Here is a 21,937-nt window from a genome sequence, read left to right on the forward strand (position 1 = left end):
TATATATATATATATATATATATATATATATATACTTATGTCATTTTTATGTGATATAAAAGATTAAGTGGTCTAAATGAACAAAAAAAAAACAAATTTTAGGTGTCACATGTGAACTTATATGCATATGCTCGAATTCTATATACTTACATATCTAGCCTAAATCTTTTTTACATATAAATCAATTTAATTATGCATAAAAATATATATTTAACTTATTAAAAGTTAAAATAATGAATTTTTTTTTTATATGTAGTCAATGATGGCTAACGAAGGTGGCAGATGCCGACATTAGTGTCAACAACATGCATCATTGTTATTGGCGCTAGTAGGCAACGAAGGCAACGAGAGTTAGTTGTCAAAAGTTTGCGTGACAGAGGTCAAGATATTGTATTTGGGTAATAATGGTTGGGCGGTAACTATATAAGAGAAGTGTTGGTTAGGTGATGGTAGGTGAGTTGTAGTTATGTGATAAGCGTGGTAGTGAGGTTGTATCGTGGTGATCGTACTTGGGCAAACAATAGCTGAGCAGTGGTGGCTAGGTGACTATAATTTAGTAGCCTTGCCCAGGAGAATACGTGGGTGATTGTCAGTGGTGATTATCAGGTGACCATAGTAGCTAAGTGACAGAAAGCTAATAACTAAAAACAAGTGATAAAGGTCAAGAGATCATAGACGGTCCGACAATAGAGTTCAGGAGATTGTAGTTGGGCAATGATAGTTGGACAATCATATTCGAGTTAAGATGGGCTGGCTGGCAATACTTAGTTGACCGTATATAGAGAATAAAGAATATGAAATGGTGGCCAGACAACTTTGATCAAGCGACCATAATTGAGTAGTGGTGATTGTTAGTGTGGAGATCGGTTTGGATTCTCGGTCCTGCCTCCCGATCGCGATGTTTCGCAAATCCTGCTCCCGCTCCTCCCGTTTCGTGAATTGGCGCCATCATCTGCCGCGAAGCTAAGCTTTGCTTCGTCCCGCTCACCTGTTCCCACTCCACTGTCACGAGAGGTCGCGATACTCGCGAAACGTCACCAACCTCCCTTCCTGTTCGCGATAAAAGGCTTCGGATGGCTCTCCTTCAGTTTTAGAAGTCAAGGTGTTCTTCTTCGGTTTTCCTCGGGATAGAAGAAGGAAGGTGCAAGAAGTAGTTCCTTGCGGTGAAGGAAGAAGAAAGAAGAAGAAGAAGATTGTCTCTCTTGGTTTCTCCTTGGTGACTTGTGGCAAAAGAAAAATTGGGGTTTATTTCTCTTGTAAGTTTATCGTCTTTAATGTATCTCGGTGTAGAGTTTCTTCAGTGTATCTGGGGGTAGAGAGAGAAGAAAAGAGAGAGAAGTGAGAGCAACGAAGTGAGTGAGAGATTCCTCTTGTAAGTTGAGGTGATCGACTAGTGTAAATTCCTCAAGTAGTAAAATCCTCTACAACTCCGTGGACGTAGGCAATTTGTCGAACCACGTAAATCTGTGTGTTCTGCTGTGTTACTATTTTTTTGTGTGAATTTTTCTCTTTCTATTTGTCGATTTGTCAATCATTCTCCTGTTTGATTTATATATATACCACATCAACTGATTGTGTATATCATATCTAGATCTCGCAACATCAGTGATTAAGCATTCATAATTACGTGATAGTGACTAGACGGTGACAATCTGATAATGGTAATCGATCAATGACAGCTGGTGGCCATGGTTAGGTAGTGAAGGTGTAACCGCACCACAAAAATCTTCAGCACTTCATCAGACGATCCAAAATCGTATGCTTAATCATAAGATATTTTTTAATGTATTAGTGCCTTAAAATTAAAAAAGAATTAACAATGAAGAAATTTAGAATAGAACTATCAAATCTCATTATATTAAATTATTTAAAAAATGAGTAAATCAAATAGAATCTAGACATAATTTCATTATCATAGAATTTTTGTATCGCTTGGAGACTAAACCAAACCTTGCACGCCATTACCTAATATTATACTCCTCCATTATCTTACAAAGATATCATATCTCATGTAATAGCTCGAATATATAAATATTAATTTTTGTATCATAATTTAAGCCAAAATTCTATCTGAATATAATAAAATATAGTATCAATCAAATGTTTCCAACAATAACTTGTAGCATCAAAGTGGTGCATAATTGTCAATTTACACTCATAAAAAATTTAATATAATCATTGTCTCAGTTTAAGCTGAGATTGAGGTAGCAGTTTAGTGGCAGTGTGGTGTCAGACCGTACTTTCAGGTGATTTGCAAGACAATTTTTTTGCTTTCAAACTTTATTGTGTGGAGCAGTATTTTGCAACTTGACCAGATTAAGTATGGTTAATGACAAATATGATTTTTTTTAAATAAAATAAATTTATAATAGTCATTGCAGTTTTTTGAACAGTTGTTTCTTTCGTAGCAGCTTCACGATTGTTTCTTCAAGTTGTTGCAGCTGCCCCAAACAGATCCTTAAGTAAATGCTATTAAAATATTTTGACAAATATATGTTTAGTAAGAATTTGGCCAATTTGCAGACCTAAGATTACAATATTTAGGTCATTTTCAAAGATTTTTGTTGTCAAGATATGAATCCATGTGGACCAATCTTTTCCATGTGCTTGAACCATGTAATCCTTTTTGTCCCCCCCCCCCCCCACAACAACACTCTCATTCTATCTAATTAGTATTACTTACTGACTATATATTGGGGCATTTACATAAATTTCATAAATTTCACATTATTTTTAAATATTTACTTATCTAACACCTAAATTTTTATATTCACATATTGACATCACATAAAAAATATCAATATTATTAACTTTTTAAAAGTGAAATTAAGTTTAGAAATATATAAAAATTGAGTAATATGTATGTAAATCTTCCAAATAATTCCCCCATTAAAAAGTGTTATGGTATGACTCATATACCATATAGGGACAGACGCTGGATCAAAGCGGAGCAGGGCGGACAGAGCGGAGCGGAAGAATCTGTCCAAAGTGGGAAGTTACGTGGGTTGGGGTGCGGTATGGTACAGGGGTAATACTGTAATTACATATTATACCTAGGGTTTACTCCTGGGGTTATAAATAGGCCTGTTAGTAACCCCAGGAGGTATCCCTTATTTTGTAACATCTTTTCTGAATATTGAAAGGAGCTCGCCGCTCTGCTCCCGAGGACGTAGGCATCTTTGCCAACCTTGTTAAATCTTTATATTCTTCTGGATGTGTGTCGATTATTATTTTTCTTCGCCCTTACTTTCTCAACAAAAAGCAAATCAAAATTAAATGAAAACTTTGTTCTTTGAAACAATAATAATAATTTGCCTAGAATCACTTATTTTTATGGAAAGCTTATGTATCTACCACATAATTCATGTGTGTACATGCATACATTCATTTAACATAACAAAAAATTATTATTTTTTAAATAAAATGCACAATCATATGCATAAATTTATGAGCCTTAAGTATTAGTATAGATACAAATATAAATTTTGATTGTCAAATATGTAAATATATAAAAAAAATTAATATGTGTAATTTGAGGGTATAAACCAGCCGAACAAAAACGAGCCTAGACTCAGCTAGTATTCGGCTCATTTATATTTCGAGCTCAAAAAATGTGTTGTGCAGCAAACAAGTCGAACACGAATAGAGAATCATTTTTAATTATACTACTCATCAAAGATATACACACACAAATTTTTGTTCGAATTAGGTTTGTTTATTTAGCGAACAAGCTGAACATGAGCTTCTTAAAGAATCGAAAGCGAGCTGTCGCGAACAACGAGCCGTTTTGACAGACCTATGTGTAATTTTTTAATTTTTTTTTTAATAAAATACAACTTTGAACCGATTATGTTCTTTTAAAATTAAATTAGAAATAATAATAATAATAATTTATATTAAAACTGTACAGCACTAATTATATTTGGAGTCATTGAAGAACCCGGTTTGTAAAAATAAAAAAGATAGGTTGGCCTGTCAGACAACCTCAAGGACATTCCGGTCGGTTTAAACCGGCCGGACCGATCCTCCACAGTTTCGACCCAAAGCAGATCTCAACCAATAATCACGCCCTGTCCTTGAAGCCACGTGTCATCAACCAGACTGAGTTGCATGCCTATTTAATTGTTAAATATGCAGCAGTACGATCCTATAGAACAGATCCTGTTCAAGTAAGGTCGTGAGTTTAAGCTCTCCAAAGTGCTATTTAAATTTAATTAATTAAACTTTTGCCGCGATGTGGGACTAAAAACCTTTCATTAAACCGCCTCTCCAACAAATATATAAAATATCGATATATTAAAATATATTTAATTCAATCGTCCGTAATTTTGAAGTTTATATTTATTATGCGATTTATTGATATATCATGATTTAGATATGAAAATGTAATTAAAGAGCTTTTAAATTCAAATTCTTAATTATGTGAACTTCAATTGAAGTATATTTACGGTTTTATATTTTTTTTACATTAATTAAACTATTGTTAATGAATATAGATATTGAGTTAATACAATCTCTACTTATTTCTCTATTTCAGTGAATAAATTTGATTGCTTTTGTTCAAATTATGATTTATTAATTATTTTATTGGCATAATTATCAGAATTAGACACTAATCTTAAATTTAATGAATTAATTGTTTATTTAGACTTATAAATTATCTTTTAAAAGAATAAGTTAAATTCTCACTCATTGTTTAATCTTATTTATTAAATGTTTTAAGTATTTATTTGATTAATTTAAGCAATTGATATAAAAAACAAATTTTGATCATAGAAATATTTACATACCTAAAGTACTTTTGTGATTTAAGATTAAAAACCTTAGGTCATAATTTATATTTGAACCATAGCACTTAAAATTTGAGAATTTACATGCATACAACTTGTAAGTCAAAGGGGGGAGAACTGTTAGTGCTTACGAGTCCAAGCAAGTCAAAGGAGGGTAAACCGACAGGAAACTCGGAAGCTCAAAACTAACTAAGGCAATTAAATAGCTCGAACACGAGCGGATCGACTGAAAGCGGGAGGTGGAGGGGGATCCAAGCCGTTTTTCAAGATGAAATCAACTCTTGGGTTCTATCGAGGGCATCCAACAATTTCTCTTAATATAAAGGACTCGCCAATCTAGCCAGCTGAGCCTTAAGGCAGTCAGGTTACAGTCAAGCTCTGGTATGTAAAATATGTATAATAACATGTACAGTCCCAAGGACATAAATATAATTTTATGTATTGTACCATCTTTATTTATGAATAAGAGATCGTTCTATGAATACAAACCCCCTCGCAAATTACTATTCATTTATTGTGCATCTTTCTGTCTGATATCTCCACTATTGTTAAGTTTCTTTTATATAGATTTCATTCTTTGTTCCAATCAAACACAAAAAATTAAATTTATTGAAATTACTTCTATCAAAATCAACAAACCAAAGAGCCCCACTTGAAATTATTATTATATATATTTTTTTTTTACTCTTTATAATTTCTATTAACTAGAAAATATTTTTCACTATTTTTCTTGTCACAGATTTTAGACCTTAATTTACTACTTATCAACCCTTAGACATTAGACATTATTACAGAAGCATTCTCTAAAACCTTTATTAACAAAATAGTATATTTACAATAAGAAAAATATAATAAATAGCAAAAATTATATTTATTGATGTGTCATCAATAATTTTTTTTTTTTCGCCAGACACAAGTCTCAATGTATTTTGAGCAAGCAACATTCCGAATCAAAATTTAAGATCATATGGTCCCAATTTTTTTAAATTTATGGTCAAATTGAACGTCTCGACGAGATAAAGTCAGTAAATTAATGTTGATTGTATGAAATGATGTATTTTGAGAGATTTGTTAAATTTACTACAACTTCTCTTTAAAGAACATTAAATAGCCCATCACTCTTCACTTGAAAAGAGGGTAGGAGAAGAAAAAAGTGATCTCACTGCTAAAAGTTTAAAATCATAGTCATTGTCTTCATCACATGGAATGGCGATTGACCACCAGAGTTTGTCGTCAACCACTAAAATTTGCAGTTAACAACCTAAGCTTGTTACTGACACGAAAGGTCATCATCGACCACCATTAAGACCAACTACAACAATTAAACCAACCTATTACAACTTTAGTAGCCAAATTTATGTTATAGCCACCAACATATTTTTTAACCCCATCTTCTCTAATATTGGAGAGTAGTATGCATGCTGACTTGTAAATATGAATGATTAAGTGTTATACATGCAAATACATAATAATTCTGTGGTATGTATGTAAATGCATCTAAAAAACAAAGAAAGAAAAGGATGACATTTCTCGTAAGGAACAATAGCCTGACATTTGCTGAGGATGACATCTCCCATAAGCAACAATATCCTGAGATTTGTTGAGGATGACACCTTCATATTTGTCCTAGAACCATTTCATGACATCATCCTTCGTGACTCGATGCTGAACGTCAACACGAGATTTGCAACAACGGTGCCGGCTCACTCGGTAAACAGGACGCTCGAGAACAACATACAAGTCCATGCCATAGATTCCAATTGAGGATCATACAAGTGGCCAAGTCACAAACTATAAAAACAATGTAAAAACATTTAAAAGATATACATTGTATTTCATGTTATAATAGTCGCATAACAAGTGTATGTACATCTCTAAAACCTAAACTTCAATGTTTACATTCATGCTACACATGTATTAAAAAGTGTATTTCACTTTTCTTCAAGTTAAAATAGTGATATTTTTAATGTGATATGAAAGATTTGGGTGGTATAAATGTTAAAAGTAAAATTTAGATGTTTGATTTGTAAATACAAAAGAAATAAGTGGTATATATGCAATTGCCTCATATGAATCCCGTGTCTTTAATAAACGAGTGAAATACATGTCCTGCAAGTGGCAAGTCAAACTCAAATCAAACCTGAAACAAACACATGAATCCAAACTAACAACCCTAATGAGAAGCCTAATGAGAACCCTAATGAGAGATGACTCAAAAAATAGGATGATAAATTCAATCATACAGTCAAATCAAGTAAAATAGCATTGAGATCAGCCTAAATCAAGCCCTAATTCCCACAACAACAAACAAGGCTTTGTCTCATTAAGTGGAGTCGGCTACATTAATCAATTTTTTCCATTGTGTCCTAAAGAGTGTCATATTTTCATTTAACTAATAAATTATGATCATTTTTATACAACATGCCCGTGTCTTTTTAGGTCTGCCTCCAACTTTCTAATAAATCAAGCATAAATCCTAATTAGTTAAATTGACCCATTTGACCCAAAAAGAACCCAAATCATTCAATAAGTCAAATTGACCCAACCAAACTACCTATTGTGTCCCAATAATTTAACCATAACTTAATAAAACCTGGTTTAGCTCAATTGGCAGCTAAACCAAGTTAACATAATTGGTCTCAACTTCAACAAATATAGTACATTTGACCAAAACAGCTAAAAATACTAACAATGCACTATGAGAAGCAAATCGAGGAAGAAAACGAAAACAAATTATATGGTTTCCATTTAAAACATCATTCAACTAAATGTGACAAAAAATATGTCATCACAATTTGCTTGAATTAGCATAAGAAATCACTCTATAATTTTATTGTTCAATTTGAATGTAAAATTCATTCGCTAAAAAACTCAAAAAAATAGAAAAATTATTCTTATTATAAGAAGAATAAAAACCAAAGACAAACAAAAAATAAAAAATAAAAAACAATCCCAAATGGCTTCTACATCTTTGACTGTCAACTGTAATAAAAACATAAACATCATAGCTGCTGATGAAATACAATGAAATATATTAGCTGGAGGCTCAGATTTTTTGCTACTGTGCTCAAAGGAAGGCTACATCAAGCCCTCCTCATACAAGAGGTGTCAGAAAAAGGCAATAATCATCACAGCCATCAATACCTCTGGATTTCACAAGAAACAATGTGAATGATATCACAAAATGAATAACATATTTCAAAATTAAATCAAATAACAACGGGAAATCAGTAATAAAGCCATAATAGCTCAACTATTTTGCATTTTTACTCCCAAGGGAAATAAAATATTTACATATCAAATAAACGTAGAGCAAATGCATCATTGGGAAAACTCAACTTACGCCATGTCAAAATTTTACAAAAAAAAAAATGAAGCTGAACAAGAAAACCAGAGCAAGCAACAAATAGAGGCAAAAACAAGGATACTCAACAGATACTCTCACATCAGCAGCACAACTTAAACTGCAAAATATGGTTTTAACTAAGTCAAAGCAACTCGTGAGCCAGCTCGAGCTAGGCTCAATAAATGAATCATGATATGAGCTCGATAAGCTAACAAGCCATGCTTGAATATGCCATGACTCGAGTCTCCAACACACGTGTCGTCATGTTTAAAGAATATTAATAAAAAAATTATATTAAAACTTAAGAGTTGTAACCATAAAATCATTAAAAATATTAAAATAAAAATATCTCACTTTGATATATTATTTCTCCTTTGATTCTCATTCTTTCTATTACAGCAACTGCATGAATCAAAATTATGTTCTCTCGTTCATAATAAATGTCTACTCATAGCCAACTAGAACTGGTAGAATTAAACTCGATATCAAGATAGAAATTAATACCAAGATCAATATGCCCCTGAATACCAAATCCAAAACATCCAGTGTCACTTAAGTTCCTTTTTAGAAGCTCATACTCCTTAACCATCAAAACACTTTTGAGAAGTTGCCTCACCTTTTCTCCTCTAACAGTGACATTGCAAAAGCAATCTTTTCATTACGCCAAATTCAAAAATATCAGACAGTGTACCCTGGCTGGAAAAGGCAACAAATTTAAGGGAAATTTACAAACGTAGCACACAATTCTTATGTATTTACATATCTCACACCAAAAAAAATTCATATTTACATGGCACTTTGGTGCCTTAAACTTGTGCATGAGAGATGTATTTCACATTTAAAAAGTGAAATAGTGTTATTTTTTATGTGATATTAAAAATTTTAGTGCTATGTGCGTAAATATGGAAGTATAGGTGTGAGATATGTACATACATCAGAATTTCGAGATTTGTATACATATGCCCCCAAATTGAAAGACAAATTGAAATTCCCCTGACATGCCAGACTAATAATTTTCAAGTGCCTTTGGAGAACACAGGAGTTTGCCCACTTAATTGCTCCAACACCTGAAGACATTACAGGAAATAATTAGAATCAATATTAGAAAACAAGAATGATTTAAAGAAATATAATGTAAACAATTGAATCAGGCATATCTCTAAGCTTACGCCAATCAAGCCAGAACATGATGATGGCAAGCGTATGCATAAATGCTTAAATCAATCTCTCATGAAAATTAGATAGATTAAATTAAATAAAATTTAATCATCATTAAAATTATCTTCTCAAGATAATTAAGCTTGGGCTTCAAAAAAACTTGTCTTTTATAAGAAACTAAGCTTTTCTTTTTATAATATTAACTTTTTAAAATAAGCATGTCTTCTTATAATAAAAAAATTTAAAAGAAACATACTAATGAGTTAAATAAAGCTTTAAGACAAAATGCAACACCAAATAGTTTTCTGAGCTTACTCAATCTTTTTTTACCAACTAAATGATTTAGACTAAAAGGAAAGATTTAATTAAAGCACAACCGCCCACCCCCCACAAACCCTTTCTTTTTACTCATTTTTCAACAAGCTGAATAACTCTGATTAGTAAAAATCATAATCCATCTAAATGATTTTAATATACTGATTTATTCACAAGAAAAAAAGCAATTACTAATTTAATAAAATCATTAATTTCATAATTTGTATATGACTACTTAGTCAAAATAAATTATCCTAACTAATCAATAAATATTAATTCACAATTACTTCATAAGGAGTTATGCAATTTATTTATAAAAATTTAGATCAATTAATTAATAAATCAATCTTAAACAAGGACTATACAATAACTTGATCGAAAAATAATCCTCTATATTTATGCTAATGTATTGATTATTCATTGATTAAATTGCTAAACTGATTAATTCCTCATTAAAATTTTTATTTAGCCTATTTACATATCATAAAATAGTAACTAAAAAATTATCTTATGTCTTTTCAAAAAAATTATCATCTTAAGTAAACTATTATTTAACAAATCCAAAACTTCCATGGAGAGTGTTCAAACCTCCTACCATTGCATTATCTATAAAAAGTTGTGCAAAATCCCATCCCTATATCATCGAGGTTAAAGTCCAAATCGCAGTGGCGGTAAGTAAAAGATAGTCCAAGTTAGCCCACCAGACTGCGCGAGAGTTCTGGCAAAACTAGGAACTTAATGACCCTTTCCAAGCAGGCCTCCAAGCTTAGATGTCCTCATCAAGTGAAGAGCTATTGATGAAGTAAATAAGATTGTGAGGTGATAATGTTTAGAATGCAACACTTAATTTTTAAGATTATATCAATTAATTTTCAGGCAAATCTGCCAATTTTTTTATTAGAGGCATTTACATATATATCACACAAATCTCATGTAATTACATATCTAAAACCTAACTTTCATACATAGCAATTGAATCTTTAATAGTGCATAAAAAATACCACTATTACTAAATCTTTAAAAATGAAATACACCTTTTCATGCAAAGATTTAGGACAGAAAGTGTTACAAATGTAAACACAAACTTTAAGTGTTAGATATGTAAATACTAAATACATAGGAATTGTGTGATATGTATGTCAATTTCCCTTTTTACTTCTTTTTTTGGTCAATCAGCCAACTTTGGCATGCTCAAACATTAAACTTCTCTAAGCTTCTTGCTTGACTTGACATCATACTATTATCCAAATAGAAAATCAGATAATCACAAAAAAGCTTAGCATATTTTAGCTGTATTCTTGAAGCCTTAAAAGCACAGGCAAATGCAGGAATGTCATTTAGAATTGGAAAATTACAATACCACTGTTTTGCAAGGAAACTTCAATCAAAATAGCATTCTGATATTCAATTCATAAGGAATATTAGGCACAAAAAATAGCTCAAGGATGCTGAAAAAGGTAATAAATTTGTGATATAATGATACATCACTCCTCCGGCCAGCAGTTGGGGCTATGGCTTTACCCTTGGAGCTTGGTTCCGTTCTTCAGGACCATGATTATCATAATACTACTAACTACATGGAATTTTTCTTCACAAAATCCATCTTAGCAATCCAAGAAAATGCATAAAACATTTGCTTATTCTCGTCAATGACAAACAAATTCATGAAACAAACTTCACGATAAGTGATGATAATACAAAATCCTGATTCACTAGTAACAACGCGTATCAAAATCAGACCTAAAATAATAGAGATTTGAAATCTTATTTCTCGCTGAGAATCCGGAGCTTATAAATATCAGAGTAAGAAAAACGAAAAGACCTTGAAAGCTCTCTTGAGGCGACCTCCACTCTCACCCACCGATATGTTGAGCACTAGCTTCTGAACCCTGATGACTTGCAACGAATTAAAAAGCCTCTGCTCTGATGACTGCCATGCCAACAGAGATCGATGAGAAAACCTACAAAGAGATCCATTGAAATAGCAGAAGCAGAAAGAAAATAAGGCTTGGCGAAGAGAGAAGGTGGAATCTACCATAGCAGCGATCGGCGCAGCTTAGAGAAGGAAACGGAGTCCGCGCGCAAGAGGATTGCTCGGAACCTAGTGTGGATATATAAAGGTCGTCGGTTTGTGTGCTTGTCTCATGCAGCCCGTTGGATTGAAATCAAGCGGTCAGATGTGAAGGAAAAAATGCTCCATCAGAATCAGGCTGATCATCTAACTTAAATATTTTTGGGATATCACAATCTTTTTTTATATTAATATATCTAGCAGCTAAATATTCATATTTACGCACATAAGCTCAAATTTTTAATACCAAAATTTACCGTTTAAATATCGAGACAATGGTCTCAAAATATTTTTTGGATTAAAAAACGTCCAAACTCAGATTAAAAATTATTTGAAAGTGTGATTTTAACAAACTCATAGTCAAATTGATTGGCTCAACGAAACAAACACAATGACACTAAAGCTGGTTCAATCCGAGTGAAATCAATGATCGAGCCGTTAAGTCATTTTTTGAAGCTTATAGTGTCCAATTGAAAAGTCGAACAAATTCCAATTCTATCTTGAATCGGATGAAGACCCGAGTTTAGAGAGGGGGTGAAGTTCAACATTACACACTAAATGTTTAGCAAACACTATATGCTCTTGAAGCTGTTGACTACCGTCGACCACTTCTCATCATTTGTCATCAACCACTGTTAGCCCCGATGTTCGTTACAGTGCAATCCCTCGTTGAATCACGATGTGCATTTGCAATATCCCAGTGTAACCATACAGAGCAATGTTTCACCCAAAAGACGGTGTAATAACATATCCCAAATATGAGACCACACTCACACACCTTAAAGATGGTGGAACGACGTCTCCTATATACTATGCAATGACACATCTCGAAGACAGTGCAGCGACGCATCTCAAAGATGGTGTAACGACACACTTTTAATACAGTGCAACAATGCACCCCCCTGAAAATATGTTTACAATCGGAGTGATTTCTCCATACTCGTAATGGAGTAACGATGTGTTTTATATAGGGTTCATTGATGCATTTCAATGTAACAATGCTTTCTAAAGACAACGTATTGACTTATCTTGAAGACGGTGTAACCACACGCTATATGCAAGTACAATGCAACAATACACCCCACAATAATTATTTACAAATGAAGTACTTAAAATACAGTAATTTTCTCCTACTTTTTGTAAATGCCTGTTCTTTACTAGGTCTGGTTTTGATGGAGCCGTTTTACTTCAGTGATTTGGTCTTTTTTCTTTTTTTTCTTAATGGTATATCTGAGCTCAAAGTTTGGTGACTATTTTCATTCTCATGCAAATGTAAGTTTTCGCCATGTTTGTAAATCTATCTTTATGTAATGATATTTGCTGCGTATGACCCTCGTTTTGGTTTAAAATTTAGGTCAATGATTGATCTTTAGCACCCAAAATGAGAATATTCTCCCATCCATCTTTATCTTATCTACTTGTTGAGCCCAATCCCTAAAGTACTAACCAATTAAATTATTACAACATCATAATAATGTTTCTCCATACGACATCAACCAAAAACAAAATATCTGATTAACCAGAGCTAAAAATGAATCAAATTTCCCATCTTTAGCCATATTTCCCTTCACCTTCTTCTTCCCCAACCACTTCATGGAGGCTGAGCCAAAGGCAGATGAGTGGGAGCTCCTCTCTCCCAACACCTCCTTCCTTCGCTTCGGCCTCGAAGACATCAAAGACCTCTACTCCAAGGAAATAGACTATGTGGACTATTTCATGGAACAACCCTACCTGATCATCGACTCAGAAGACGATCAAGCATCCATCCACCATGATGAATCCCTCCCAGAAGTCAAGGTTGAAGATCTCGAGCAAACCGAGCTTAAAGACGATAGTAGAGTTGAAAAGCAGGAAGAGGATTTGGCTGATAAATTACTACGCTCCAAGCCTCCGCCGCGGCCGGCGTTTGTAGCGGTGATAGCCGAGATGGTACCGATCACGGTGGCCATGGCGGCGGCCATGGTGTGTGGGTTTCTACTCGGAAGCGGGCGGCGGCGGGCCGATACTATGCGCTTCCACACTTATAAAGACAACAAGGTAATATGGCTCTTAGCTCCGGCCCATAGGAGTGTAGACAAGCCAAACTTGAATGAGCTTAAGCTCAATTCGTGTTCAACTCATTAAAAAATATCATTGTTCGTATTCTACTCATTTATATTTTGAGCTCAAAAAATTTATTTGTGTTCCACTCGAAAAAATGAGTCATTTTAATAGCCCTAATCATGCACTTGTAGAATGTTAATCATAGGTGCAGGATATATATATATATATATAATCTAATTATTTAGAGTCAGAATGAGGTAGATATTAACTAATAAAATTGTATTTGTGTTTGACTCATTTATATATCAAGCGTAAAAAATTTATGTGTTTGACTTAGATTACTTCACGAACAAATCAAATATGAGTTGTTCACGAACAACGAACCATTTTTGGCAGCCCAACCGGCCAACAAGTAAAGAGAAAGAAGAATTTTCATTGCTTGTTTGTTTGTTGGATTTCAGGAGATGAAGGAGATGGTGAGACAGGCGAACAGGATTAATCAGGTGTTGGTGGGGACGGCAAGGGGGATGCCGCCGCCGGTGATGCAACCGGCGACCATCTCGTTTGGCGGGTGCTTTGGTGATATGCTTTGATGGGTTTTAGCAGTGTTGATGGGTTTTGGCGTGTTGTGGAGTAGATAAATATATATGAATTAGATGTTGACTTGTATTTCCATGTTATTTATGTGTACATTATTAATCACATTAACATGGTTTTGGGTCATGTAATTTTGCTTTTTAGTTGTAGTTTTTATAATCTATTTCTCAAATTCTCACTCAATTATGAAAATTCATGGTAAGATCCCAATCCATGTTCTTCTTTGTTACCGAATTCTCTAAAGTTTGGTCATGACAAGCATATGGGTGAGTTTTGTAAATATCTAGAACTTCAATTTTTACATAAAATGCAAATTAACTATGCATGAAAAGGTAGATTTCATTTTTATGAAGTTAAAAATTGGCATAGTTTTATGAGAGATCAAAAATTTTGGTGGTATTAATCTAGAGGAAAATTTACAAACAATTCCTATGTATTTAATATTCTCAAACCTACACTTTCATATTTACATATATAGCACTTTCATGTTATAAACCTATTTATTAAAAGATATATAAAATACATGCAGAGCATAGGAAAAAAACAGCATGCAGAGCTTCTTCCAGTAAACTGTGAAAATGAGCATCAAGTGAAAAACACTGTTAAATGAGTACCGTTTTAAACAATTTTATTCAGATAAGAAATATTTCACAAAAGGTTCCTCGATTGCTTCAGCCAAGATAAGTCCTGCTTAAGCAGCTTTTGGTACAACACCCTCCCCTCAAACTTAAACTTATCTATACCATCAGCTTTGGCATGGAATTGTAGAACTGAGTAGGCCGCCGGAATGTCGACCAGCTCCGCTTGAAGAGCCGCCAGCTACTCCAAGTGCATGTGTCGTAGAGGCGCCGGTTTTTTCTAGAGCTCCTTCATCTTTGCCTCCTGCTGCAGACTGACGACAAGGGCAAAGGAGTCCATCGTCTCCTCCGAGAGGGGGGAAAATGAAGATGATCACCTCTGTCGGTCGTCGGTTGCCCCCTCAGGGTCTTCTAGGGTACCGAGTGGGTCATCGACCGCCTTCCCATTGCTATGTGTCGAAGTCGGAGCTCCCTCAGCTACACTGAGAACAGAATCCCCTACGACACCTGTCTGTGGCAAATCAAAGACCAGTACTGCCTCATCTGCATCAACAAACAAACATCAATAAAAATGAAAAGTTTTTTTCCTAAATGTAAAGACCGTATCTCCTCATACCAAGGACTCGATCCATCTCGGACAACCGGAACGACGAAAAGTCGGAGCTCCCTCAGCTACTCTGAGAACAAAATCCCCTGCGACACCTGTCAGTGGCAAATCAGCAACCAGTACTGCCTCATCTGCATCAACAAACAAACATCAATAAAAATGAAAAATTTTTTTCTAAATGTAAAGACCGTATCTCCTCATACCAAGGACTTCCGGAACGACCAAAAGTTCTCACCAAACAACGGTGGAACGCTCGCAGACTTGCTCCCACAGGCCGGTAGCTAAACCGTAGCCTCCCTTTTCTCTGAAAGTGGAGCCAAGGCTATTCCCTATGCAGGTTGCTCAACCGGCTAACTATGGGCGGCAACAGAAAAACAAATTGGCACACCAACGGGCGAATTGCTCAACTTGCCTCTCTCCTTTTGTTGGAGCATCACCAAATCAGACAACAAAACCTCATCGTTGGGATCCTCTGTCAGCTTCTTGTAAGCGAGTTGCTAAACTCATCTCTCAACCTCTGTCAGCTTCTTGTAAGCGAGTTGCTAAACTTATTTTCTCATCCTTGTGCCGACTTCCTTCTCCTAGCCTCTTCACTCCCCCAGGGTTCCTCTCGCCCTCAGGCCAAATCCCTCCTTCACGCCCCTTTGTTCCTACAGGCTTCTCCTCCCCCGGCTGGCTCCCTCCTAGTCACTTCTTTCTCAGAAATTACTTCTCAAGATGGAATCACGGTGCAAAAATCCTGAAGGCTTTGATCATTATTTCTTCAATGATGATGTCCTCCACAGTCTCCATGAAGGCAGTGATGCCCCAAGCCGCGGAATTTTTTTCTTTTTTTGTTTGGGTGTCGCATTTCGGGGGCGTCTGCTGATAATTTCGGCAGAACGTGGGCGACAGGTTCGACCACAGTGCCCGTGTTTTCTATTATTCGAAACACACATAATTCCTCAGTTGCCCCGCGCTCCCTCGACTCTCTTCCCTAGCGTCTGGCGAAGCCAACCGTTGCTCCCCTGCTGTCCTCCCGTCCCCACCTCCAACTCCGCCAGAGAGCCCGCACTGAGCTTTGCGCTCTCCACCAGCTTCTTGAACGTGATAACAATGCTTCTTGGGTTCCTTTGTGTGCAACTTTATGCTTCTTGTGCTTTTTTTATGTCATTTGGCTTGATAAACACACAAAATCACTCACAAATAATACATGATTGATTCTTTCTCTTCCATTTCTTCTATCTGTAAAGCTTTCATGTTCAAACAACTTCATATTAGCTTGATAGACAAAATCATTGACAAATAATACATGATTGATTCTTTCCCTTCCATTGCGTCTATCTATAAAGCTTTCCTGTTAAAACAACTTCATTTTATTTGTCTAGCTAGTAAATCCATTTTCTCTAGAGAGTCTTGGCAATCGAATGTTTTTATTTTGAACCTTGCTGTTTGGATGTTTTCATAAACCTTTATTGGCCTCGGCTCCTAGACAAAAACATAAAGGAAGGGAGTAAAGTGGGGCAACTTGTTCTTATAGTTGTTCGCAAAGACGGACGGAGATGAATGGTTAGGCAAGTTGGGGAAAAGAAACCTTAACAGAAAAATCACACATGAAGAAATTTATTTCACTTATAAAAAATCAGCAGTTGTGATATTTTTATTGAGAGGTTAAAGATTTCAGTAGTATGTATGGAAATTTCAAAGATTAAGTACTACAAATGCATATATAAGAATTAAGTCGTATGTGTGTGAATGTTCCATCATGTTTCTAATTGTAATTTTAATAATTTTTTTCTCTGTTTTAGTTATCTTAGTACTCACAGTTAATTGGAGTGTGTATCTTTTTTTATATTATTCTGAAGTGATTTTTTACTTCGCAAGTATTAAATATATTGTTATAATAGCTCTGATGAAAATAACATGACCGCTCAAAACCGAAATAGTCATTTATCTAGAAACATGTGCAAAAGAGCTGTTTTTCAATAGCACAAACCAAACAGTCAGCCAACTTATCCGGATAAGTTGTTTATCTACAACTTATCTACAACTTATAAACAGATTATTGATTAAATGCAGCTACCTCAAACATACCCTAAAAGACCACTCGAAAGTTAATGCATATATCAAAAGCCACAATCACGCCATCTTTAGAGGCTACGAGCATGCGTATCTAGGGAGTACAAATATTAAATTACTGATTATGAAAAAAATAAATATATTTTTTGAATGTTCTTTGGCGGTATGTACGTTAGAAATAAGTCAGGAACTAAGTGGACCGAGAGATATGAAAGTATGCTCAAGAAGAAGGAAGATCAAAATATTTTTTTTTACTCAAAAAATACCCTTGAAGTGAACAACAAAACAATTTTGAAAAACAAAAAATTGAAAACGTGGAACTCGCCTTCCAACGGCATAAAAGAAAAATCGATGCATATCGGAAGCCAACTAAGAAAGGAACACTTAAAAATAGATTTCCTCTCCCTCAAAGGATTCAGGGATAGCACGGTCTCATAAAAGACACATCGCCATCTCTTTATGTTTGCCACTGTCTGAACCAAAAATGGAATACAAAAACCAAGCTTCGGTTATTCGAGAGGCAGATTAAGCATTCTAGAATTCGAAAGACAAAAACATAAGCATATATGAAAAAATTTACGAGGTCGCTTGGAGGAATCCATACAGCTGAAGCTCGAACGAGCTCGGATTGAGTAGATTCCCCTCAAAAGGCCTCTATTAGATCTATGTATGCCTCATAACTAAGCAAGACAGCGTGGGATTCGAGGGAGCCGAAGGCACCATCGAGATCACGATCTTGCTACTCTGAGAGGCAGTTCTTGAAATCACAAGATAGAACGAAATAGTTTCCGCCGGATCATTGATCGCATCAGGCGAACAATGCAGGAAAGGAGATTCAACTAATACTAAAAAGAAGATGCCTGATCACACCTGGATTTTTATTTGAATGCTGATCGATCCAGTTGCCAGCATCAAAGTGAAAGAAATGGCGCCACAATGAAGAGAGCTTAAGCGGGAGAGAAGTGGAGAATCGAGGTTAGTGTGATATGACAACGATCCAAGAGGCTCATGGATGTGGAGACCTGCGGGAAAATGACGACGGAAGAAGGCCGGAACCCTAGATGAATATTTATAGACTTGTGGCCAGTTGTTGGATTGAAATCAAACGGCAGCAATGGAATATTATAATTTTATATTTAATTTATTCATAAATACTCAATTATTAAACCAACAATTTTTTTTATTTATTTTATATTTAATTTATTTAAGCTCACCACGAATAAGTTTGTTAAGAAGCGCCAGAAAGAATTTCATTAAAAATTATTAAAACTCAAGTTATTATTTGGGAACAAATTCAATTTAAACTTTTTTAATAACTTATTTTCTCTAAATTAAATTAAAATTTTAAATCACAATCCATAAAATAAGACATACTTATTTGTTTAATTGTACCTTTATTTTGTACGTTTGAATGTTTATTTTAATTGTTAATTTAGAAGCTCTTTCATTTATAAATTTAATGGAGTTCATTTGATTAGAAAATAAATACCACATTCATATTACTTGTTTGATCAAAAATATATATCCCAATAGCAAAAAGTGGAGCAATTGTACAAAGGTCGTAGTTGGTTGTTGCATAGACAGTAGTTGGTCACAAAGGTCATTGTTGGACGTTACAATATTGTCAGTTGGTCATAGAAAACATAGTTGATGACTGCAATAATGTCAGTCGACCACAGAGTCTGTAATTGAAAGTTTTAATAGTAGTATCAACTACAAAGATTGTAGTAGATTGTTACATAGATAGTAGTAGGTCACGAAGGTCATGATTGGTATTTGTACTATCGTTAATGGTCACAAAGACCATAATTAGTAACCACAATAGAGTCAGTTGACCAAATTAATTGTATTTGGTTGCTGCACATACAGTATGTGGTCACAAAGGTTGTGATTAGAAGTTGTAATGTCGTCAGTTGATCACATAAGTTATAGATGATGATTGCAATAACAAAGGTTGGTCACACTGGTTGTAGTTCAAAGTTGTAGTTAGCCATAAAGGCGATAATTAGAAGTATAATATTGTCAGTTTTACCCTAGAGATCATATTTGGTGATTGTAATAACATTAGTTGGACATAAAAGGTCATATTTGAAATTGTAACATTAATAGTTGGTCACATACATCGTAGTTGGTGACTGCACCACTTCTCTTAGGATGAGAGTACAATTTTGCACCATAAACATCACTTGACAGTATACAACATGCAAGATGATGCAAGAGTTAGGACAAACATCATATTCATACTATGAAGGTCGTAAAAAAAGATTATTGGTGACCGGCGAACAGTAGCAAAGGCAATGAGGGTGGTTGGCGGCAAAAGAGGTCACATGTTAGCATTGAATCTTCTGTACAAGCATTACACATTACGATCGTATTTAGGATACGACATTTGCAAGCGAAATTCATCGACAACTAGAGGTTGACAGCGACAAGGAGGGATGACTGCAGAGTTGACGGCGACTGACGAGCAATGATCAATAACTACAATGGCTGGAAGTTCTAGTTGGATCTCCAATATCTTGTTATATGTTATGACCATATTTGGGATACGACGTTAGATAAATGTGGTCGATGGCAACTAATGGTGAGCGATCACAAGAAGAGATGATCGAGAGTGGTCGATAGTGGTCAGCGGGCGATGAACAACAATGGTTGGTGGCTATGGAGGTTGACAATTATTATTGAGTCTTTAATACGACATTATATTATGACGTTAGCAAGTAAGAGTTGTTGACAACCAATGGTTGGCAGCAGCAAGCAGGGACGACCCGTGGTGTCAATGACGGTCGACGGCTAATGGCTGTCAGCTACTGCGGAGATTGGAAGTTATCTATAGTCTTCAATACAATGTTATAATTATGATTTTATTTGAGATAGGAATTTAGCAAGTTGGGGTTGGTGACAACGACAAGTAGCTAAGCAAAGGCCGTAGGCAAAGGTTAATAACGGCTGACAAGCGGTAGTTAATGGTGGTTAGCGTCTACGGAGGTTGGAAATTATTGACGTGTTTATAGTCCATAACATGCTCTAGAATTCTTTCTGTACTCTTCCCCCATCAAGTTCAGGGATAGGGACTATTATGGGAAAGTCCTTTTGGTCATTTAGGTTGACTCATATTGATCAAGTGCAAAACATATTTCCCATATACTAAATTCCCCAATCATCTAATCAGATGACTCGTATTGATCTTATTGATCATAGGATTTTTTTTAATGGTTTGAATGCCTTAATGAAATCAGAATTAAGCGAGCTTAGGCTTATCTGATTCCACCTGTCGAGGCGTTCAATTTGAGTATAAATGTCAAATTTAGATTCTCTTTGACCATTTAATTAACTATTGAAAAACTTTCAATTGTGCTTCAGTGGCTCAATTTGGGCTTGATTGGGCTCAGATCGAATCAATTTTAATATCATCAAATTCAACTTGTCGAGACAGTCAATTTAACAATGAACTTGCTAAAATTAGAGTTCTAAATGATTTTTCGCCCAACAATTTATAAAGATTCGTGCAAAATGATAAAATTAATTGATGATATATCAATGTTAAACAAAGTAGAATTTGTACAAGCATCTTAAGCGAGTTTAAGATGTTACCAATGTCAACATTCCCAGAAATGAAAATATGAGAAAGGTGAAGAAGAGAGACCCTTAAATTCAAAAGCAGTGATCCCCTTCGAAAGGCCAGAAGAAATCAAATCATGCTTGGTAAACAAGCAATCGACGACAAATCAACAAAATATAAGAAAAGAGAAGAGAAGCCATTACAGTGAGTGAAGTATTTGAAGTATAGCAAATGAACAAATCTTCTCAAGGAGAAGACTACACAAAGCATTACACCAGCAAAACTAGAGCCGGCGAGTGGCGGTTGCAACAGGGCGGCAGTCTGGCAGACAGAAGGAGAGAAGGCAAAGGCCAAGGCATCGGTTCAAATATAAGAAACTAGATCTATTTATTCTAATTAATTATAAAGAGCTAATTTCAAGCTGAACATGTGCCGAACATCAATCTACTTTGTTCACCGGTAATTTCAAACACGAGTCAAACAAAAACCAAGCCTGAGCTTACTCAAGTTCGCTACGTTTACAGCCCTTACAAAATAACTAATTTGTTTAGATATAAATATTAATGTGTCAAGTTCATCCCACTAGCAACTGATCAAGCCAATCTAGCCTAAATTGATCAGTATAACTTAAATATGCCAAAATTAAAGAATCGAACATGGTCGAAAATATTAAGTTCTGCATTTGAACTTCCAAAAATCTCCGAAATAAAAAATCATGCTTAATATCATCAAAAAAATAGAAGGGGAATCTACATACATGCCATACCATTCTCATATATCTGCATATCAAACTTACATAACTCAAATTTTGT

The 21,937-nt window shown here is 34.9% G+C and overlaps 1 protein-coding gene and 2 long non-coding RNA genes across 9 annotated transcripts; 1 reads left to right on the plus strand and 2 right to left on the minus strand.

Annotated features, from left to right (window-relative positions):
- Positions 1-6,192: 6,192 nt before the first annotated feature.
- Positions 6,193-11,848, minus strand: LOC110023292. 3 transcript variants are annotated; one of them, XR_002293882.1, is made up of 5 exons: positions 11,645-11,728; positions 11,432-11,539; positions 9,070-9,203; positions 8,641-8,832; positions 6,193-6,581 (listed from the first exon to the last, which is right to left on the minus strand). It is a non-coding gene; the product is annotated as an uncharacterized LOC110023292 (long non-coding RNA). The 3 variants fall into 3 exon arrangements; XR_002293880.1 differs by having other exon boundaries at positions 8,641-9,203; positions 11,645-11,848; XR_002293881.1 differs by having other exon boundaries at positions 8,641-9,203; positions 11,432-11,570; positions 11,645-11,708.
- A 721-nt stretch (positions 11,849-12,569) lies between these two features.
- On the plus strand, positions 12,570-14,460 carry LOC110023502. The gene is made up of 2 exons (XM_020722958.1): positions 12,570-13,717; positions 14,185-14,460. The coding sequence occupies exons 1-2, from the start codon at positions 13,274-13,276 to the stop codon at positions 14,314-14,316; spliced, it is 576 nt and encodes a 191-aa protein (XP_020578617.1). The 5' UTR covers positions 12,570-13,273; the 3' UTR covers positions 14,317-14,460.
- Positions 14,461-14,922: 462 nt separating this feature from the next.
- LOC110023519 lies at positions 14,923-18,598 on the minus strand. 5 transcript variants are annotated; one of them, XR_002293907.1, is made up of 4 exons: positions 18,434-18,598; positions 15,709-16,737; positions 15,515-15,636; positions 14,923-15,441 (listed from the first exon to the last, which is right to left on the minus strand). It is a non-coding gene; the product is annotated as an uncharacterized LOC110023519 (long non-coding RNA). The 5 variants fall into 5 exon arrangements; XR_002293909.1 differs by having other exon boundaries at positions 15,709-16,972; XR_002293910.1 differs by having other exon boundaries at positions 15,709-17,078.
- Between the last annotated feature and the right edge of the window lie 3,339 nt (positions 18,599-21,937).

Source organism: Phalaenopsis equestris, unplaced genomic scaffold (assembly GCF_001263595.1).
Source record: "Phalaenopsis equestris unplaced genomic scaffold, ASM126359v1 Scaffold000224, whole genome shotgun sequence".
NCBI classification, from domain to species: Eukaryota; Viridiplantae; Streptophyta; class Magnoliopsida; order Asparagales; family Orchidaceae; genus Phalaenopsis; species Phalaenopsis equestris.

Coding starts and splice junctions, on each gene's coding strand:
- LOC110023502 (XM_020722958.1), top strand. CDS start 13,274: ATGGAGGCTGAGCCAAAGGCAGATGAGTGGGAGCTCCTCTCTCCCAAC. Junction 13,718..14,184: donor ACACTTATAAAGACAACAAG/GTAATATGGCTC, acceptor GTTGGATTTCAG/GAGATGAAGGAGATGGTGAG.